General features: G+C 35.6%; 1 protein-coding gene across 2 annotated transcripts in view; it reads left to right on the top strand.

Annotated features, from left to right (window-relative positions):
* Positions 1–23,360, top strand: part of PTPRN2 (protein tyrosine phosphatase receptor type N2) — a 667,249-nt gene that overhangs the window by 299,760 nt on the left and 344,129 nt on the right. For both annotated transcript variants that reach the window (XM_032747124.3, XM_072925319.1), the window contains 2 exons: positions 2,034–2,120; positions 17,542–17,621. In XM_032747124.3, coding sequence (XP_032603015.3) covers positions 2,034–2,120; positions 17,542–17,621 — 167 coding nt within the window. The remainder of the gene's footprint in view (positions 1–2,033; positions 2,121–17,541; positions 17,622–23,360) is intronic.

The raw sequence follows: 23,360 nt of genomic DNA, 5'->3' as shown, positions 1-23,360 counted from the left end.
TGCACCATTTTCTCACCCATTTCCTCTCCAGCATTATTGCTGGTTTGTAGCATTTAAATGCTCTGATTACACCCCCCATTTACTGCTGCTGCATTGACTTGCTGCAGCATATCTTGGTTTTGAATCTGGGGAATGCTTTTTCAGGGGAGTAGGGAGGGGTAAGCTGGAAGTAGGAGGTTGAGCTTTGCAAGTGAGGCTCTTTGGTTATAAAACAACACCAATAGACACAGCAGCCTTTGCCTGTATCAGACTTGCTATTGCAGTAAAAGCCCACTTGCTGACACCAATCATTTCTGTAAAATTTAAGCCAACCTCTTTGGGAGAAACGATTTAATTAACACATAAACCCCAGAGTAGCTATGACAATCTGCTTTCTTAGTGATGAGAATAATCATGTTTCTATCCACTGTCAGTCCTTGAAATATAACAGTTTTATGAATAATCTATAGTACCTTTTTTTCCCTTACACAATCAATCAGATCCTTTTGTTATTTTCACACAAGAACATTTCTGTCTTAGAAATCTAGAAAATCTCTATATTTATCTGGTGCCTTGAGGGGCTACCTCTGGTTGTGTGACAGGAGGTCTCTTGAGCATTTTGGGCTAGTAGCATGAAGGGAGGCTGAGCAATTCCATCCTAACCAAGATCCACATGAGATATCCCATTATTTAAATAGAGGTGCCCTTAGGGCAGTGCATGCAGAAACCAGTGAAAAAAAAATCCACAACCAGAAAGAAAACCAACCAAAAACAAAACCCAAACCCCCAGTGTTCATTGCAGATGATAAATAAAATAGTGGCAAGGAATTACCATGATGTAAAATTAGATCAAAAAGCTTCAACTCTGAGGTAGAAATAGTGACCTTTGAAAAAAAGCTTTGAGAAAAATATTTTTCCCTTAGTCTTGTTGAAAAGATTGTGTCTAATACTACATGCTTTTTTTGACACCTTCTCCTACTTATTACAAATCCTTGAAGGAACAAATACTGAGCCTTTTTCTTCCTGTGGGTTAATCTCAGTAAAGTTGTTTCTGCTTTACTGTGGCATAAATTAGATATGCTTGTAAGGTATAATTTTATGGTCTTTGGGGCTTTAACAACGTTGACAATAAATCTATGACCACAATTTAGACAGAGAATGTTGTCTCTGTTGTCTTCACTGGACACTGTTATATAATTTCTGCATCTTTTTTTTCTTAATACTTTTTTATTTGGTTCCACGGTACTGAACAACTAAGCAAGGTAGGATCTGTGTATTAGGGATGGAATGTTCTTAATACATCTTTGGACTTGTATCAGCCCTAATAACCTTAAATTCTTGCAAATATAAATTTTGCATCTGGATAAATGCTTTTTAAGATGATAGCAGTCATATTGTGTTAGGCTTGATTGCAACCTGTTTTCTAAATTAAAAAATGTAAATGTGGCATTGACAAAGGTTAAAAAGATTTAAAGGGGTCTCTGTCAGCAGTGTATGCACACACTAAACTAAATCCTATGTATCTAATCAGTGTCCTCTGGACTGTGTGTCTTGCGCCATTGTTTACTTTCAAATCCATAATAATTTTGTATCCTTTCACTGGGAAAAGATTCATTTTAAAATCTAATGAATTTAAAAATATGCTTTTCACTTGTCCATTTGATACCGAGCCTGCAATTTGACTTTCATTGTTTGTTTCCCTCCTTGTCTTGTCAATCCTTTTATTTCTTTCTGTCCTTTTACTTTATTACATTTTTTATTGAGGACTGAGATGAACTGGTTGCTGCATCATGGGCCCATTACACTTCCTAACAATTCCATTTGCACCTTATTGTTTGTCTTATTGCTGGAAAATTCAGGTGATTCATCATGCCTGAAGAAGCACCTGATCCCAATTCCCTTGATATCACGATCACTATGTGACAGGAATACAGTTAGTGGTGGCTTTCAGACTCAAAGAGGCCAAGGTGATAACTCTTTTGGGACCTTTAGCCTCTCAAGTATTGATGAGCTCCATTTTTTTAATGCTCTGTTTTCTTGCTCCCTTTCAACAGCCCCCTGAGTGTGGAAAAGGGCTTGGAGTTAATAAAGGAAGTGGCAGATCTCCTGAAGCTGCAGATGAGTGTCTTCGATGATGTCAAGTATGTACATGGGATTTTCTCCTTTTTTTGTTTTATTGGATGTCTCATTTTTGAATAGTTTGTCTTACAAGGAAATATCTGATCTTTAATGTCAAAATTAAGAATGGGCAGGAGGGGAAAAAAGAATATTGATGATCTTTGTAACATTATGTACACATGGAAACAAATTATTTTGAGAAAATTATAAAGAATGAAATTTTTTTCTTATTTCATAGGGAAAAATAATCTGTTCCAAATGCCATTCAAATATTACCAACTTTATTTAACATTTCTAGGTAAGGAAAGTCTTCTGAAGGATCATTTTACCCAGCATTGGCAGGGGAAAAAAGACATCAGAGATGGATACTTGAGTCTGGCACATGGCACACTAGGTCATGTTTTTTGGTCAGCTACTTATTTAACAAGTCACAGGGAGTTCAGCTATGCTGAACACTGGTTTTCCTCCTATGATTCATACTGATGAATGCCCTGCATGTTAATCTCATGAACTAGGAGGTTATGACCTGCCACGTCTAGTGAAGAGTTTTAGATTGAGGATTTTCTGAAGGCATTTTGGTAGAAACGTGTTTCACAATACTTCAGCCTTTCTGCATAAAACAGAAGGAGTTTGATATAAAGGTAATTGAAAAGAAGGGTGAGCTGTGGGAAGGTTTTGAGAAAAGAAGTCACAACTTGGACACACGGGAAAGAACTGATGTCTGGGTAGCATCCAGCTCCTGCCTGTGTTTCAGCAGGTTTGGGACTACTTGCCTCGGCCCATGAGCTGGGTTGCTGAATTGCAGAATCTTTCTCAGCCTCACCTGTGCTGCTATCAGCTACTGTTTGATCTTAATTTACAGAATGGAATTCATTGTTTAATGATATTTTTAAAATCATACTCTGATGATGTTTCGTCTTTAGTGGAAGTGTTTATTCTTGATTGTAAAAGGAAAAAATTTACCTCTACTATAACTGTATTGTATGGAGAAATTGACTACTGGTGAGAAAATCTTTTCTGAACCTGGAAAATACATATAGGCTTTAGTTATTGAGAAGGAAAATATTTCCATATTTTGTTTATTTTGATTAATTTCTTTTGGTTGTATTTCATGAAATACATTTTTCGTATGAATAACGAGTTTTTAAATAAAAATAATGAAATTCTATTATCTTTCTTGTAAAGAACTTGACTTTGAACACTAACAGATAAGGTCTATTGCACATTTAAAGGAGAAATCCCATGGAACAATTTCTCTGCTGAATCAGTGGGTTCAGCTTCATTAACTTCATTTATTTACAGTACAAGAGCACTTTCACCTACCTTTCTAATTTTTAATATAAAGCCTTTTTGTTATTTTTTATCATTTGATAAATCACAACACATTGCAATTGATAGGCTGTAGACTTGTTTTCTAATGAAAAATATCCTTCCAGTGGTACAGCTAGCTGTGATTGACCTTTCTTTTAATGTGCAGAATTAGCTGCTTATTTTGCAGCTACTAATATGCAGTCACGTGACTGTACTGAAAATATTTGTATGGTCAGTACCTTAAAAGTGTGGTATGAATTACAGGAAACCCAAACAGGACTGAGCATTCTTTCTATCCATACAATGTTTTTATCAGTCTTTGCCTTTTTAAAAATATGTAAGTCTGTGAAGGGTTATCCTAAATCTCAAATTAGTGAATAGTAAATTTTCTTTGTCCAATAGAATGAGATGCTTTGACTCAAGTTAAACCCATAAAGTACTAAAGGAAGGTGGAGCTGACCAGTAGATAAAGCAGTAGTAGAAGCTTTAGACAAAGGCCTTGCCAAAAAAAGAGTTAACACTTTTTGGATTTATTTTCTTGCCATTGCACCACTATCAGTGGAAAACTATGAAGTTGAATACTCTGGTTAGCTTCTCTGTGGCCTCATGGAGAGGGGCTCCAGGAAAAACCTGATGTCCTGCCATAGTTACCACTGACATATCAGGAAATATGCTTCTTACTTGGGCTAAGGCATCATGGGTGATTTATTTCACTGGCAGATAAAAGTATCCTCTTTTTTTAAGATTCATTTTTTTGTAAAAATGGGAAGTTATGTAGAAAAGTCAGCCTGGGGAAAGAGGAGTTATGGAAGGGGTGAGAATTTGTCATACTATCCTGCTTTAACTCTGACCTGAATATTTGCTTGGTCTGGAATACTCAATTCTCTCTTTTCTGTCTAAGAATTCCCAATGGTTAGAAAGTAACAGTGTAGACTTTGATTTTTTAGATCATTGCAAATGTTTCAGAGTAATGACTTAATGGGAATCACAGGGTTAATTTGAGAGTATAGACAAAGTCATCACATCAAATAGGAATGGTGCAAGAACTGAGGAGAGAGGGTAAATTATGAGTTCTTTTAAAGTTCTTTCAATTATCAGTTACCAGTTTATAGTCCTTTCCTCTGAAAAAACAAAACAAACAAACAAGAACACAAAATAAACCTCCCAAAAACCAAAAAAAGAACCAAACAGAGAAAATTTTAAGGAACTGCTTCACTAATAAATTACTGCCTTTGGTTAGCTTTGTCTGCAAATATCTTTCACTCTTCCCTATATTTTTAGTTTTTCCCTGTGCTTTGGAGTTAGGTAAGTGATCAATTGCTTTTACCATGGATAGGAACCCAACACCCTGTGTTAGCTCTTGATTAGCTGGTGCTTGGTAGTAATCAGCTTATTTTATCTTCTGTCTTTCACAGAAGATGAAATTTCTGTCTGACGACTTTAAGGATAGACTTCAGTTCACAGGATATCCCCAGGCTTGTCTTCAGAGCATTCAGTCCATCTCTACAGCTGATTTGTTGTCAAGTTCACATTGACATAAACTCTGCTCTCCCTGTGAAGAAGATGAGTGGGAATAGATTTAGGGAATTCATAATTGGAAATATTTCAACGTTGAAAATAAGATCCAACATGTTAGTTGCCACTTATGGATACAGCCAGAATCTTTATGGGAGTAATAGTTATGCTTAATATGTTTTGTTAATGGTTATGTAGCTGTCAAATAAATTCCATTATTTCTTATTACATCATTAGAGACCATTAAAAGGATATTAGCATGCTGATGTAATTATGCAAGCAGACGTAAAATTACTATAGTTATGATTTTATAATCTAATTATGGGTGTCCAATGCCCCTGGTGATTGATTGTTGGACTGGTATCAGGGATTGAAGTCAGATGGGTACTTATGTTTAGGAGGGTTTATATCTATTTTCTTTAAAAACAGTTTGACTTTGCAATCTGCAACATTGGCTTTCTTCTTGTAATTGAGTTATTCACAACATGAAACTTTATCAAGAAACATCCAAATATAATAAAAATACCAAAATCTCCAAGCTCAACTTTGAAAGTAGTGGAAAGGACACAGAATTAATAGTCAAAGTCATTGATTAGAGCATAAATGACTTAACTGGTTTCTGATGAGAATACAAATAATTTTTGAATTTGTATTTTATGTTCTCACATTTGGGGTATTTCCTGCCAACATTTTAAAGGGGAAGTATCAGCTCTGACCTTAGGGGACTACCTTTGTATGGAAAGAAAACAGATTATTCTGATTTCATAGTATTTCAGGCCTTATATCCTTCCACTCACAGCCTCCAGGTAAGAGTGAGATTTTCAGCTGAATATTACATTCTCTCTAGACTGATATGATTTTCCTGATTGCCATTGAAGATCTTTCGCTCTAGGTGTCTCTTTTTCCCCATTTTGTTCCACTTTAGCTTCCTCCACCCATTTATCTTAATGACAGTTTCCTCATTTTTGCCTTCTAATATACCAAAACTCAGTACTCAAAGAGCTGAACTTTCAGGAGATGTGCTAACTTAACCAACATTTCTATTTTCATATATAATTTTTCAGCAGAAAACCTCTAGCAGAGCATTCTATAGTCATTCCATAAAACTACATTAATCTCAATCTGCTACTGTTGTTTTGAAGTGTAACAATTCACTATATAACCATATAATATATATATATATAATGTTAAGAGTGAGCAGGACACTTAGGCTAAATTTGAAATGCTAATATAAGTAGATTTTTTAACGTTGAAAAGACTGATTCTGATTATCTAATTTAATGTCCTGGATTGCAAAGCCATTACATTTAACCACTCTTCCCCTATAATGAATTGATGCATTTATATTGTGCATCCAAAACTAAGTTAAAAGACCAAATCCCCCATCTTTCAAAGCCTAAATCTCCATCACTCAGGATTCAGGCTGGTTGTTCAGCTTTCCCCTCACAGTGCTCCCTACCCACACTGGGACTACAGGTGAATTCAGTGTTTACTTGAATAGTTTATTATATAAAAAACGAAAAATTCAGGTTAACCATATGAAGACTTCAGCTGAAAAATATCTTTCAAATTTTGCAGCAGACATAGCAGTGTGATTTCACATTTTGAAAAGAAAATGCTATAAATTCAAAGTAATAACTACTTTCAAATATTAACTAAGCTTGACTTATTTAGGTGATAAGAATAAACAAAAAAATTACTTTGGATTGAACTTGAGCCATTTTCTTGTTTTGTTTTGTTCAGATGGCCAATCTTTTGAATAACACTAATTATGATAGACTTCTGAAATATTGAATCACATATATATATTTTTCTACAGCCAACTGCTCTATTCATGTGCGGAAAAGAAATCCTCAGTTAATGAGTAGCTCTTCAATGTTTCATTTTATTTTCATTGTTCAATGTGTGACTTCAGGTTTTATTTATTGCACTTTATTCAGATTCTGCTTTGAGGTCAGAAACCCCATTTCCTTCTGTTTTGGTTTGGATTTTTTTTTCCCTATAGTGCTCTTCACTGCACTATCAAAATGCTTGGCAAACATGAATTGATATATTTAACTCATATGAGCTATGGGGTTTTATTAGGACTATCCAGAGCTGGAGTTATGCATGAGAAGATTAGTGTCAAAGCTTTTACCACTATGACGTGTCCAGCATGATGTCTCACTGCATGGCTTACTCAGCCTCCTCTGAAATGAACTTACCCTGACTGAGACAGAGATCTCATTGGCTCCAATCTGCTGAGCATTCCATCCCCTGAGCATTCTGCAGTCCCAGGAATCAGCTCTCCATTCAGACAATGGTGTTTGACCTTTAACATAAATAAATAAAAAAATACATAAATTACTGAAATTATTTTCCCTCAAATGAAGTGAGACCGAGTCTAAGTCTGAAGTGAATTATTTCAACAGGATTTAAAGTAACAGCAGGACCTTTAAATCTTTGTTATTCCATTCTTCATTTACAAGTCTGATAAAATTGAAATTAAGGCCCCTGAAAATATTAGTCTTCTCTACTACTTGACCACCATTCATCTTTGTATTTCAAGGATCCTACTGAAAAAAAAACACTTTAAAAAGAAAGGCTGTATTTCTGTGTTTGAAGTAAGATAGGTTTTTCCTGTTTTACAGTAGCATGTCCATAGTGTTAATCATGCTTTTTTTACCAGTTTTGTGTTAACAGTGATTTTAACAAAAGCTTGAATTTGGAAGGCTTATCATGAAGACAGTTACAAGCACATTCTTTTCATACTTCAAATCTCTTGTTTCCAAGTACTGGGGTTAGAGACATTTCGCACCTCCTTTTCAAAGAACAGGCCTTACACAATCAAACCCTGCCGATCATTATCCTTGCTCTTAGGGAGAGCTGGAACGGTTGGGCTGGAATAAATACAATTTGAAAAGCCAACCAACCATCCCTGTGAAAAGAACTTGAACTGAGGAAGACACCTGAAAATCAAACCAAGTGGTGAAAGTTTGGAGAAGCTTAAAACGCTTCCAAATTGGAAGTGTTGGGCAGGCAGAGTGGTGAGTGGATCTCCCAGCCTCACCTATTATAAACACGTGCATTGGCTGTAGTGTCCTAATCATGCACTGTAGGTTTTGTTCATTGTTTGTCATGGTACTTTTATAACACCTGAAAAATTCAATCAACCAGTTAATCATATTCAGTCATCCAGAACCTAAACAGTGGAACAATACTTGGCATTTTCACTCCATTGTGCTGATGGGTTATGACATGTGGTGTGTGTACGCTCTAAATGTGAACAACTCGGGAAATTATTGAGAGGCAGGACAGTGTGAGGGAAGATTATTTAACCACAGAGCAGTGGTAGGACAGGTAGCACAGGATCTTGTTAGATTCTCCATTGTGCCGATACTCCATTATTCCATTCTCCTTGATTTGGTGTGGTTAATCTTTTCTTGTGTTGTATGTTGAACATCTGTGGATTAATATTCTTGCAAAGTTCTTTTTCCAGATTGGCAGATTCTGGATTCTGTTGTCTATGTCATTTAGATTTACTGAGGGCAATGTTCTATAACTCATCCTATTCTCATTCATTAACTAAAAATGGATTTTGTTATTTCCATTCCATTTATTGTCCAGAAATTAAGCAAGATTTTTATTTCATTTTGAACTGTAGCATGCTTAGTCTCAATAAAAAGAGAGACCTTTCAAGAAAGTTGAGCAGTATTTGTCATCTGCTCTCTGAATTTAAATAGCAAAAAAATAACTGTGGTTATTTGACATAATCTTGTTTAAAGTGTTATAAAAGCATAGCTCAGAAATAATGGAACCCCTTTTATTCAAAGTTGACTTCTCCCACAGATTTAATGAGTCTGGGAAACAAATTATGTGAAAAATGTATTGCTATAACTCATTGCATGCAGGCATTTATAAGAAATTACATTGTGTTCTCTGGTACATATTGTCTTATTTGACAACTAATTTATAATATAAAGATTCATCACTTTTTAGAGGAATGATGATAAGGAAAAAAAAGGTGAAAATTTAAATTATGCATTTCTTTACTTAAAAATGAGTTATTCCACAACCTTAGCATTACATTAGTCTTGTGGCTTTTCCCCCTGAGGTACAATACATTTTGTGTTCTTTTCTTAAATGAATGTGCATATAACCAAGATAATTTTGCCTTCTCCACTATAACTTTCCTCCTAGAAAAATATAAAAATCATTAAAGTAACAGGAAGGATTTTGGCCTCCAGCATTTTATGAATTCTAGGTTACAAAAGAGAAAGACCATAAAAATCTAAGGAGATTGTTAAAAATAATATGTATGGTGCTTGGCTTTCCATTACAACATTTCATCTCATTAAAACAGAGGATTTGCACCTCTGTAATCAAAAGCAGAATGAATCCACTGTTATTGATATATTTCCATTGAACTCTTAGGTTCCTGCTCAAGGAAAGCTTTTTACAAATATGTGAACTTCTGAAGTCTAATCCTTTTTAACTTCATATTTCTCTACTACTCATTTCTCTGTGTGACTGAGAATGCCATCATATTCCTTTTTTAATAAAATCAAAGTTCATAACATTATAGGGTAGGCAGGATATACTCCTTTCTTTCAAGCAATTCATTCAGTTTGTGCCATTGCATTTGATTTATATAACACTTCACATATTATTAACAGGTAATAATTTCCATTCTGCAGATGGGTAGATTGAAACGCAAGGCAGTTTGCTTCATTTTCCCTAAAATGGCACAGGACTTGATGACACATATGAGAATAGAAACAGAGAACTGTGATTCTCACTCTTGAACTAAAGCTTCATCCACAAATAGAATTACTAATATTAGAAATGAGAAAAAGATTTTCATGTAGGGATTTACTAAAATAATAACCTTTTAGAAGAAATATAAAAAGTATTTTATGTCTATGTCTGTCTTGATCCTCCTGCCCTTGGCTGCCTGATTCTCCTAGAAGTACAAACACACATTTTTTACTTTCATTTTGTGACCTGGGTGGTTGGATTGCATGAGCATTACAGACCTGCTGACCTAGCCAAAAAAAGATAAAGAATTCTTTTGCATTTTTGTTACAGCCTAGCCAGTAAATATTGCATAAACAGGTCAATAATTTGAATTACAACCTGCCTGTGAGTTTGGGTTTGTATTCCTTAAGATTCATAAAGACAGAGCAAATATGCATCTGTTGGTGCAACTGAAGAAGTCCAATAAATTCCACTTGCAGTGCCTCCTTTGCCAAGGAAATATCTTTACTTCACAGCTGGCAGGGCAGCCTCAAGAACAAATCTTCTCATTGATGTTCTCAGAACTAAAGGAGAAGTCAACAGGTCCTTATGGAGACAGGTAGGAGAGCTCTGGTTGTAGCACTCAGAATTTGGTAGCCTTTTTTACTAAGACTGTAGCAAAGATAGTTTTTTTGGGGTTTTTTGTTGTTTTTTTTTTTTGTCTTTGGTTGTGCTGCCTAATACTGATGCAAGCAATTTGTGTCCTACACGAATCCTATCAAAGCTCTGAATATTCTGAACCTGTACCTCTGTAGCAACCCTAACATGTGAGTCATGCTCCTCATTAAGGATTGAAAGTCGCTTGTGCAAGCAGGGCAAAAGGTGCCTGTCATCCCAGCAGACAAATTTTCTATGTGCTTTCAGCCAGTTCCATTAACAACTCAGGTGTGTAGAGGGTGAGTAGGGCTGAGGCCACTAAAATGCATTGAAGGCTTACTGGGTGAAAATGAAAAATGTCTGCTGTTTGTAGATACAAAGGTATAAAGAAGGAGAAAGGAAATATAAATAGAATACTTTTTTTTTTTTCTTTTTTTATGACATAAATTTTATCCTGTAGCTTAATCCTTGGGGAGTGCAAGAAAAACCACTGTACATTTAAGAAGCTTTTTGAGACCATTTTTCCACCCTCGCAGGGTCCAAACAGTTGGTTTTTTTTTTTACCATAAGAAATTATAGCACTTGTATGGTTGTTCTTTTAAATACTGTAATTAAGAACCTTATTTGCATGGCAGGCAAAGCTGGCAACTTTCATGTACTCAGTGTGGTGAAAATGTCAAGTTTCATGGCTTGTGACAGATTAATAGAAAAATTATTTTAAAACTCTGCAAATTATTCATAGATATTGAGTAATCATCAAAAGTTGCATTTTGTGAAGAATAAAAATAGGGCAAACTGAGAGTAGCATCAATCTCTAAATTAAGCGTTGTCTCTTTTTTAAATCATTTAAATTGTAGGCTTAGCAAAATAATCTTCACCTCAGATGAAGCAAGTTGTAAAATCTTTAAAATACTCTTTCATCATCTTTTGCAATGTAAATTAGGATCAGCATACTTAGCACAATTTTGATGCATATAGATTAAATGATTAATACAAAATTAATGATTAATGTAAAATAATTAAAGCTCTATCTTTTAGTATCAGTATCAGAGACTCACCAGACATAGATTGCTGTTTTTGGAAAGTGTCCCTTTCTGGACCAGTCATCCCTTTCCTGTGACTTCAGTCTGGAAATTACTCTAATGCCAGTAGTGTGTCAGGCATTGCATTATTTGAGCACCTTGTCATGGCCTCTTCTCTGCCACCAAAATGCTGCCCTGTGCAGTCACTCCTCAGTGCTTTTCATATCAGGGGGAGAGAAGAGGGCACGACAAGGTGCCCAAGGCCTTACCTGATTTATGAAGGATGTAACTTGCAGAAGTAAATCTGGGCTGCAACCATCAAATCCAGACCTAAGTTTTGTTTCTGTGTAGCTGCATTTGCCAGATGTGATTGCTCTGAAAGTGTCAATCTTTCTAATCTTTGTGGTCTACCTGTTCTGCCTCCCAGCTGCCTGGTGGAAACCCCTCTAATGAAATTCTAGTGGTGATATGAAATCAGCCACTACCTGGTGAGCACTGCAGTTAGTGTCTTTCCCTTAGCAGGGACTTTGCTTTTCCATCTTTAGTTCCTGGTCACTGTCTAACACCAGGTGGAATGCCAGTACAACAAGTCTTTAACTTCCTCTCTCTATGCACTGTTCTATGCAAGAACACTTCAGAGAATGGTGCAAATTGTTCATGCTTAGTGTATATGAAGGATATAAATATAAGTAGATAATATATTGCTGTATTGCAGGGTGTTCTGGAACACTGTGCACCATTCTGCACTTTAGGGAGCATGTTGCGAGTTTACTGAGAAGGACTCAAAAAACTCATTTTGCTAAAACAGAAAAAGATTTTTTTAATTGATCACTGGCTGTACATACATACCTGTCAATAAGAATGTGAGAATACATACAGCTCCACATTGATATTTCTGCAGTCCAGGTGCAAAGTGAAGCAAATCTTTGAACAGTAAAGATATTAAAGAGTGAGAGATGTGTGTCTTTTTAGTATTAAGTCTGAGTGATGATCAATAATTCTCTACTCAATAGTTCAGGGATGTTATTTTGTAGCAGGTCAGCACAACACATCCTTTGCAAGCTTTCCTGAATCTTTGAAGCTCAGTCAGGTACCTGCTTCTGTAATTTAAATACAGTATGGTGCAATGCTTCACGAAATAAATTCTGGTCAAGAGTTCTGGTCAAAAATGTTGGTCAAACTTGAATCAAGTGGTCAACGGATTTACAGCTACCCTGAGTATCAGAAGAAGAACAAAACAGCCAATGTACATCTCTTAATCCATTCTATGTGTCAATGTCCAGCTGAAATTTTCTGCCTTTGCTTTTCTCTTTAAATCATGTTGTAGAAACATACTGTAGTATAAAAATGCCTCTTCTAATTATGTGCTTTTCCCCATTGATTTGATTTGACATAACTATGTTTATATGTCTCTAAATATAATATATAAAACATTTACAGTAACATGAGCATCTTAATTTTTCTAAAATTGAGACGGTGAAAAGGAGACTTCAGTGCAATATAAACAATGGACATAAGCTTCAAATTCCTAAACACAGAAGGCATTGAAATGTGTACACATTGCAAGTCATTAGTTCAAGCCCACCAAACGTTTCCTGAGACAATTACCTTCACTGCAATAAAATTTGCTTTGCATAGTCCTCTGGAGCGTTACTAATTGCATTTCTTAACCTCCAGAGATTAAAGGATTTTGAAATGAACATATAGACAAGTAGTGACTTTAATTTCAAATCTAAGCTTTATTAAGGCAAGCCCTGTTTTATTAAATCGACTCATTAAGAGAATGTTTCATGTTGGAAATAGCCAATCCTTATCTCCTCATCTTCCTCCAGTCTTGAGAAATTGCACCCTGCCTGTATCTTAAAAATGAGATGCCACCTCGAATCATTTCCATCTGGCATCAGCTCTATGTCTCATCTTCAAGAGTGCACAGAGCCATGTTGGTGCTTGTTTCAGAAATCCTTTTCCACTAGGGGGTACGATAGACTGTGGCTGCATCTCAGCGAAGGCGCGGCGCGATCCCGTAATGCTGAAGGATGCGCACACGAGGGAGAGGAGCAGGCGTGCAAAGCTTGCTACATCATTTATGGGGATTTAAATCCTGTCATTCATAAATATAATTATAACCTACGGCTTGAAAGTGATATGGACCTTGCCATATTGATCACGCTCCAGCTCTGTTTATTCAGATTATTCATTTGTTGATGTGGAAAATATAATGCTGTTTGTTGTAAAACAATTAACAAAAGGAAATACTTCTATTTTATACAAAGAATATTCTTTGTTTCTGTGTATGCTGTGCACCCTCCCACCTTCAGATGGGAAATATAAACCCAAGGGGAGGGGATATTATTAAATCAGCAATCAACCTTCAAGTCGTTTTGGTATAAACACTGTAATTATTTCATCTCTGGTAAACAGAATAAAAGACAACAGCACATAAGGGTGACAATTTGCAATATGCTTAGAATGTCTTTGTTAAAAAACCCTTATTATGACTGAAGGCAACATTATTGTAAGTGAAAAAAAAAGGCAAAAGTTGTGACAGCCAGCGGGGGAGGGTAATTAGTTGGTAAAGTTTAAATAATAAATTTAGCAGGTCATTGCAACAGACATTACATTTTGTGTAGTGAAAAGTCACTATTTATTATCCTTGAAGCCAGAACTGCTTACCTTTATTAAAAAAAAATAAAAAATTAAGAAAGTATAAGGGAAAAGTGATAAGTGCAATTACATTGTATAGTCCAGATGCCTTCTAAAATTCACAATCTTCACTTACTTGAGTGAGTATAAGTTCATTTGTGCCAGAAAAAAAATGACTACAGATTTACCTGGGGATAATTGTAGTAGCATGCAGCTCAGGGCAGGGATAGACAAAAACTACTGCCTAACATTTTTAACCTCACTTGCAGCAGATGTCAGAGGTGGGTGAGGTTTCAGCCTGGTCCATGTGGTTTCTATGTGACTGTTTCTCCTGCCCAGCTGGGTGGGTGCTGGTTAGGGTAAGGTACTGCAGGGGTGATGCCTCTGCTCCCCCAGCACCTCCCTTGTCTGTGGGAATGGTTTGCTTGCAATTCATCAGCTTAAAAACAAATGTGTGCATCTCAGTGAGCCCCTGTATTTAGAACAATTTGAAGACAATTGCCATTAATGTTAGCCAGATTTCAGAGGGTCTGACACAGAAAAGCAGTGTCATCTAGCCAACACAAATTTCCTATCAAAGTTGGATTTTATGCATCTTGAAACCCTTTTTCAGGCTGCTTGACCTCTTGTTAAAAAGTATTTTAAAAATATTTTGCAGTCAAATAATTACTGGTTTTGTTTAAATGTTCTCATCCAACACATAATGAACAGTGAGGAATTCCCTAAAGAGCATCTTTTGTTATTGAAATGTTTATTTATTGAGTGCTTTTGCCAGAAGCCCCCATGAGAAAAATCTCATTTTATGAGCTCCTGAAGCAGTCAGTTCCCAAAACATCAAGCAGAAATGCAATTTTGACCAAGTAATCTCAAGGTCTTTTGTTTGCTTTTAAATAAACAGAATGCCAATGTGCAAGAAGTTGTAACAAAAGCTGCTTTGTTTTCTATATTTTGCAAATATTCCTAGCGAAGCCAGGCTGCTGTGGTGCTCAGGTGATTTCTAACATACAATAATTCAATTGCTACAGTAGAGGAAAACAATGTCTCACAGAGCAACATATTAGTGGGTGTTTTAAATGATTTTGAGATTTATTCTTTCCTGCAAAAGGATGGTCTTAACTCAGTATCATCCCACTTGCGTTAGGAATTTTTTTCCTTGCCCTGTTTTTTGTTCTTGTTTTCCCTGAGCAATGAGGAGAAATGACAGTACTTGTGGCAACATCTTCCCATGTTCCTGGATTATCCAGGTGGAGTCAGTAGAAAACAGTGGGATGGTTGCTGGCAGGCTTCACTCTTTGGAAATCCCTGTCTCTCATTGCCTGGGCACTGAAATGATCCAATTTTAATCTATGATTTAAGTGATGCCAGGAATGGGGCAGGGCAGGAAAGCGGGAGGGGATGGGGAGTGGCTTAGAGGTAAAAGTGAAACATTCAAGTAAGGGAAGGAGGGCAGGAAACTTTTTATCTTTGCTGATAGAGCTGAAATGTAACTACATTGTGGTTGAAATTTTGTGTTGGTTCTAGGTTCTCAGCTATAATGCAGTGAAGATTTGGGGGGAATATCTGAAACTGGTTTTTCTTTCCCTCCTATCTTGGCCTTGCAAGAGTTACATACTGGGGTGATGCTGCTTTTATTTAAAGCAAACTGCTAATGGCACTGTAAATATCTGAGCACCTGAGAGGAATCAGCATTTCTCTTAGGCTGGCAACACAGAAAGAAGGACAGTGCAAGATCAGTTAGAGCCAGTGTTTGGTATCCCGAAACAGATGCATTCTATGGTTGATTATTTCAGGGTTAATGACAGGACAATCTGGACTTTTGTAAAGCTGTTATCTCAAATAAAAATGTACTTGCAATTTTTGAGTACTTTAATCCATAATATTAATATGATGTTGACAAATGTTCTATACTTGCCTGGCATTATTAGAAGTTGTTTTTGGCCATTAGTGACCAGGCTTTTAGAGAGTCCTTTAATAATAGAATCTGTTTTCTTTTTCTCCCCTCCCTCCAACAGTACTTCAAGAAAAATGATTGATTAATGGCAGTCCCTGTTAACTCCAGAATAAAATGTGTGCAGTGCATGCTTTGCTAGTAAAAGATGAAAGGATATTTCTTATTCTTATTCTTACTCAGATTCCCTTTGTAACCTCAAAGCAAAGTCTTATAGTTAAGTAAAGGTCTTTTCTGTGTGAAATGGAAAAAGTCTGAAGGTATTTCTGTCTAGGATATATGTGCAATTAAGCACACTTCATTAAGTGCAGTCCATTCTACGATTGTAAGAGATTAACGTGTTACTAAAAGAATAACTTAACACTTAATTTCAAGCCCTGAAACAAAATATTTTTCAAGTTATTTCTTTTATGCCGCAATTTTTCAGATTTCATTCTCTCCTAAGGCATGGCTATAGAAAGTCAAAAGCTGTTACATGTACAGTTCTAGACCATGCACTTCACCTTCTAAGCAGGGTTGCTCCTCATAGTATAAATATAATTCTTTTCACTGATAATATTAGTTTAGAAAATCTTAGGAACTTGCATAATACATATTATGTAAGTAAACTTTTATAAATATTGCCAATTTTTGTATTTCTTCAGACCCTATGCTCTTCTCCTCTGTAAATTCTTGCATTATAATTTATATGGTCTCTTGTTCCCCAGAAAGTTTTCTTCAATATATATTCACTATATTTTTGTGTGTATTTTTCTTATGTGTTTTGTAGATAAGTATTTAAGGATAGTTTTAAGGACATCACAGCTGCAATTTCTTTCCTTTCACCAGATGTACATGTAGGATGTTTATTGGGATGGATGGAGAATGAATGCAACATTACTAATACAGATTTATTTTTCCTTAAAATTAAACAGTGATATTTTTTGATGAAACCCTGAGTACATTGCCATTCTACATCTGGCTAATCAGTACCTTCCTCTGTAAATATCTTGTAGATTTTAGTGCCATAAAGGACCTTCAGGCTACACAGAGAAAGGTCTTCACAGATTCACATACTTTCCTCTCAAAAATTATGGTCCCCTCTGTTGTCAAATGATAAATACTTTGCGGTATTTTTCTGGTCAAAACCAACTATTGGATCAGATATGTCCAGAATCTCTTCTCCACACAAATTCTTGCAGAATATGATTATGATAAATATTCTGAGTTTTTATATTATCCCTCTGACTTGCAGTTGTGAAAACAGGAACTGCAGTTGTGTTGATATTGGGAATATAAAATGTGAATGTACATGTAATCTTCTTTGGATGCTGAATTCCAGTGATGATCTATGCTGAACTTGACTGAATAACAATTTCAGTGCCTCCATTTTGCCATCTTCATAATAAGAATAGTATTTACAGAAGTGTTCTGAAGTTTAGTTAATGTCATTGAAATTCTTTCAGATGGGCACAAAATACACACAGGAAACCACAAGAGGTATAAAAATGTATGCAAATGTAGCTAATGAAGCAAAAGGAAGAGGGCTAAATGGTGTCTTAATAGGTTCTCTTTAAAAACCTATTTTGATAAGGGATATTATACCATGTCTGTTGATTATGAATCTTACATTTTTTTAATAATCTCTTTCAGCGTGCTGGGACCAGCTGTGACCTTCCGAGTGCACTCAAACCTCCAAAATATTTCAACTGCAGATGTTGCCAAAGAAGCAGGTAAGTCCTTGTCCTCCTTTCCCAAACTGTGACCACCCACGTGTCTGTTTAGCAGTCAGTACCACTGCAAAAAGCACGGACACATCCTGTTTTCCCAGAAGACTGACATTTAAAGGGGGAGAGAGTTGAGAGGTGAGTGACACATGAAAAATTGAAGTTTAACATCTTTGAGTCCATTAAAACTGTTTGAGACTACTTTGTTTGTCAAGAAAATGAAATAGAGGCTTGTCATCAAGTTCCAGTGTGGTGAAAAACTCCTCAGTGTTGTCAAAAACATAAAAGCACATTAGTCATTTGTAAAAGATGATCACTTTTCTGATACTTTTTCTCAGGGAACAAAAATGTTGTTACACCTTAGCCTTAATTTCTGGAACAAAAAATGGTAGAAATATGCCTTTGTTGTTGTGCTGCTTCAACTATTTCAGTGGCAAGTTAATCTTGGAAGTAAAGGTTGCATTTCTAGAATTAAGATGCTTCTGAGTAAGTACCACTGTTCTAAGGACTCCTACTGGCTCCTTTTCAGCTTGGCTATGAACTGTATTATGGAGTTGTTGACTGCAAAAACAATTTTTGCAAAGTATCTGAATTGATGACTGATTTGTTTCCAAATTACTCAATTGATAGGCTTTAAAAATCAGAAGTAAATGAGTTGTGATATTGCTTGAAAACAGAAACAAGAAAAGTTCGTGTAAATAAACTGTTTATTATCTTCTTTTGCTTCACCATGGATGAATTTAGTTACAGAAAGAACTGGGGTAGCTCCTAGACAAGAACTTTCCTCTGCAAAGCTCTTTGCAATGGAGAAGGGTCTTGTTACCTGGTGATTAAAGAGTAGCAAGGGTCAAAAACCCTAGATGTGTACTGTCAGAACTCCAAATTTACAATAAACACTTAATTATGTGACTCATGAATGGATATGATTTTTTCCATGGGAAAAATTAATATGACTTTTTTATAACAGTAATCTTCCCTGTCTTGTAAACTTGTTGAATCTCTCTGAAAGGGTCAACAAATATGATGCTAATGGTAGAGCCTGCCTGGATTGCCAGAGGTTTTTGACAAGGTCTTCCCAGAAGTTTTTAAGGAAAACAATAATTTCGTGGAATGTGGAATATGGAATAGAAAAATGGTGAATCACTAATTGGTTAGGAGGCAAGAAACTGAGATCAGGAAAAAAGTATTAGTTTTCTAAAAGGCTAAGATAGTTAAAAAAAAGGTGTAAGGGTCTCTGCTTGGACTGTAACATTCAAGTTATAAGTGAATAAGTTATAAGTGAATTAGAAAAGAGAGTGAGCAGGATGGTGAGAAATCCTGCTAATACTGAATTATTCACAGTATTAAAGGTGAAAGTTGGTCTCAAAAATGTATAAAGCTGAGTGAATGGACTCAAAATGGAAGATGAATTTCATTGTAAATTACTGTAAAAAAATTTCATATGGAGAAAAAATAGCTTTGCATACAAGGTCTATGTGGTAATTTACTTAGTGTAGTAATAGGTAATTTGATGAAAATGACAGTTCAGTCTCCATTATCAGTTGAACAAGAAAAATTGTTTTTAAGAATTATTTGGAATGGAATAGAAAACAGAATAATATCATTTGTTCTTTCATAAATATGTAATTTGCCTGTATTTAAATACCACACATAGTATTGCTTCTCATACCTCAGATAGATTTGAAATTCTGGTTGAAATGGAAAGATTCAGGGAAAGGCAGAAGTCATGACTGTAAGTATGGAATATCTTCCATATAACTAGTGGTGCAGTAAGAAAGGAAACTTTATTTTGGAAAAAAAAAAAATGTTATGAGAAAGGTCTGTCAGCTCTAGAGTTGCACAGTGAATGTATAATTTCAAGAACAGATGAAACTGGCAGAAGGCAGTTTTAAAATAAATCAGAATGCAATTTATAATTTTTCCAGTTGTGGATAATGAAGCTTACAGGTATTCAAAAGTTTACACCTACGGAAATTAACGGAATTGATATCCACTGAAATTTAGCAAGGCTATGGAAACATTGTCAAGTCCAGGAGGTTCCTGATGTGCCTTGGCCTGTTCTTAACAAGCTACTCTGAAAAGTAAAAATGCTGTGACTCATTTATTTCAGCAAAACTCAAGATAGAACATTCTGGGTTTTCTTACCACTGGAATCAAAGTAGTTGTTTTCAACTTCCTTAACTTAAATGCTGCTGAAAAATACCAAGAGTATTTTTCTTGGGGAGGTTCTGGGGACAAAATAATGCCACTCCAGAGAAAGGGCAACAAAGTGGTGAAGGATCTGGAACATAAACCCTGTGAGGAATGGCTGAGAGAGCTGGAGAAAAGGAGGCTCAGGGGAGACCATATCACTCCCTACAGCTGCCAAGCAGAGGCTGTAGCCAAGTGGAGGTCAGGCTCTTCTCCCAGGCAGCCAGCATCAGGACAAGGGGAAGTGACCTCAAGCTGTCCCAAAGGAGGTTCAGGTTGGATATTAGGAAAAATGTCACTGAAAGGGTGGTTAAGCACTGGAACAGTCTGGAATCACCATCCCTGGAAGTGTTCAAAACCAAACAGATGTGGCCCTTTGGCATACGGTTCAGTGGGCATGTGGTATTCGGTCAAGATTGGACTTGATGGTCTTGGAGGTCTTCTCCAACCATAATGTCCTATGTTTCTAAGAATTTCTGCAGATTCACCAATTTAAATTCATATTTTATGCAGTAATTTTATCTACTCTTTATTATATTCATATCCCAAGTATCTTTTTTACTTCTGTTTGCTTAGTGAATTAAAACTTTCAGGATTTGATGGCTGCAGAAGGAGATTTGTAGGAGTTTTACATAAGCTCCTCTTGGTATTTCAGTGTGGTCATAGTATTGTCATAACTAAACCTTGTGTTTGTTCTTTACATAAAAAAAAATTTAAAAGAGCTCACAATTCTATTCATCCCTCAAATATTTTAAAATTTAAAAGTATCTTATTTTTCCTTTCTAACTCATGAAGTTGCAGTGCTTGTCAATGTACTCACTAATCAATTCATTTATTTTAAGCAAACGTCTTACTTCCAGATCTCTAAGCCAAAAATAAATTATCTTTAAAAATCAACAGCAATATATACTTACATAAGAAGTTTTTTCAGGCTCTAGTTATAATTATAAATTTTTAAAATCAACAATATCTTGAAGAAAAGCATTCCAAGTACTTAATTTACCAAGGGAAGCCAAAGGAGAATAAATCAATGCATATTTCCAAGGTAGGCTCAGGCAAATGCATAATTCCATGCTGTACTGCTGTTAGGTAACTTGACATCCCTCCAGGAGCTTGGAAAGCAGATCTTGTTTACATAAATGAACAGACCAAACGGACAGAAGAACTTCACAGTCTGTCACATCCTTAGAAATGAAAAGAATTTGGAAATTGAGGTAATCAGATGCCATAAAAAGTACAGGAATGTAAATTGTTCAGATTTGCAAAAGGAATCTATTTGTGCAGGTGTTATGTATGTGCAAGTCTCACTGATAGCCACAAGTTTCTGTGCAGCAGTTGGGTCTTATTATTAATGTAGCATATGTTTTTGTAACCAAAATGGATACACTTCATATTTTCATTGCACTATTTAAGTTTTAAATATAGGGAACTATATTTAAAGTTTTCCATCTTCCTCTGTGGAGTTTGAAAAATGTGCAGGTTAGAGAAGACATGGGACTATTTAGCAACTATGCAGGGAGGTGAATGACTTAAAATATCCACTAAAAGCAAGAGATATGGAAGTATGATAATAAAAATGGTTGCCTCTGTTCTCTTGGAGTTTGAGGTTTATTCTTCTTGGTGAAGAATAAACACATGACCTGTCTTGAGGCAAAATAAGCTCTCTAAAATCCTTTGGAGACATTCTTGCTGATTAAACTTTTTTCCCCAGTAATTCACAGTTCCAATTCTGTGTAAATGTTTTGATTACTTTTGGTTGGGTTTTTTTTTTCAGTTTCTAGGGCTATATAATTATATGAGGAAGCTGACAACAGAGTAATTTAAAATTGTGAATAGCTTGCTTTCTCACATTAACAACACCTTTATTTGTTCTAGAGCAGGAAACCAACATTTTGCCAGCTTCACACACTTTGACATTCAAATGATAGAATACATCTTTCATCAAGGAGCTGTCCTCTAGCCTATTTCTGTTTAATAAGTCAAGTTTGGTTGTTCAATGTAATTTAATCTCAATGTTTTGAAGAAATAAACTTGCTCAAAACATAAGTTACCTGCTCCAGGAGTAATTACAACTGGCACGACATCATTTAGACAAACAAATGTATATTTTTTTTCTCTTCAGTTTAAAGGTCAGGCGAAACCTAGCAGAGAACAATTATCAGTAAGATATCTCTATATAAAATTGTAATATATTTGATGTAAAAATGAGGAATGAAATTACTTTCTATGTAGTCCAGAATCTTACCATTTAGGCAAGGACAGTGATAATTAGAAAAGTGGAAACTTCTGAAGTTTCCAAGGAAAGAATTTTGACATCAGGTGCTTGTAATGGGCATATATATTCTGAATACATAGAAAAGAGATGTAGGAGAGTTTTGGGTGCTCAGCACTGCTGAAATTTTTTTTAGTGTTAGAGTCATGCTTCCATTTCTTTCTGTGTTGTATTGAATTGCAACATTTTAGGTGTTCAGGTGCAGACCGAAAAGCAAAGGGCTGTGGGCATAGTGTGGGCAAGGTAGTGATGGGGACAGACAGCACATTGAAAGGCTGTGCATAACCAGATATTAGGGACTTAACAGGTCTTGTGTGCAGGTTATTGTGTCTAAGACACCTTGTGATACACACCGGTATGGAATGTCAAAAATTTCAATTTATTTAATGTATATATAGGAACATAAACTTTTCAATTTTTTTAAAATTTTCATAACTTTTAATTAAACCATTGCTTTGGATGGTTTTTGTGGTTGGCTTTTCTCTCTCTCTCTTTTTTTTTTTTTTTTTGGCTCTTTTAAACTTTCTGTTGCCCTGTTGGTGAAATTCACATTTTCAAACTGCACGTGGTCTGAAGGGGACTATTATCCTGACTTAGAGAGTAGGTTGTTGAATCATATGAACTTTTAGTCTAAAAATCATTTCTCTGTGAATGATTTAATTCTGAAAATAAAACATCACAAAATTAATTCTACTGAAACACAAAAATGCAAAACATAATGTATTGTTATTCAAATTTTACTGTATTATGCAATATAACAAGCTAATTTGAATAAAGACACTGCCTCAAAGTTATTGGAATAGATTTTAAAACAGATAGAATTTCTCATCAGCTTTAAATGACTGCAAATTATTAAATCTGTAATCTTACAGATTTTGAGATTTAACATCTACAAATTTTGGTCATGTCTCAGCACAGCTGAAATATCCATGACAAAAAATATGCAATAGAATTTTTGACATTGAGTGTGAATGTTTTTGTTGGAGTTGGCAGCTCTAAACAGGCAAAACACCATCCTTAGCTTTTAGCATTAAACTGTCCTTTTGAGTTAAATGAATACTTTAAGCCACTTAGTGTTAACTTACCCTGTGTATTGTTTTCAGCTGCTGGTGTCTGGTTTGGAGTGGTCCAAGATATCGTAGTTCTGCTCTTAATTAGGATGACTAAGTGGCCGAGCTCTTGTGAGCCTGCATCCAGTTGGTGAAGAAAGCATTTATGCCTTATTCTGCCTCCAATGTACTGCTTCTCTTGCTGACATAATGAAATTTGATAGGTTTTTTTTG

Source organism: Taeniopygia guttata, chromosome 2 (genome assembly GCF_048771995.1).
Source record: "Taeniopygia guttata chromosome 2, bTaeGut7.mat, whole genome shotgun sequence".
Lineage (NCBI taxonomy): Eukaryota > Metazoa > Chordata > Aves > Passeriformes > Estrildidae > Taeniopygia > Taeniopygia guttata.
This window is presented reverse-complemented; position numbering and strand designations above follow the sequence as displayed.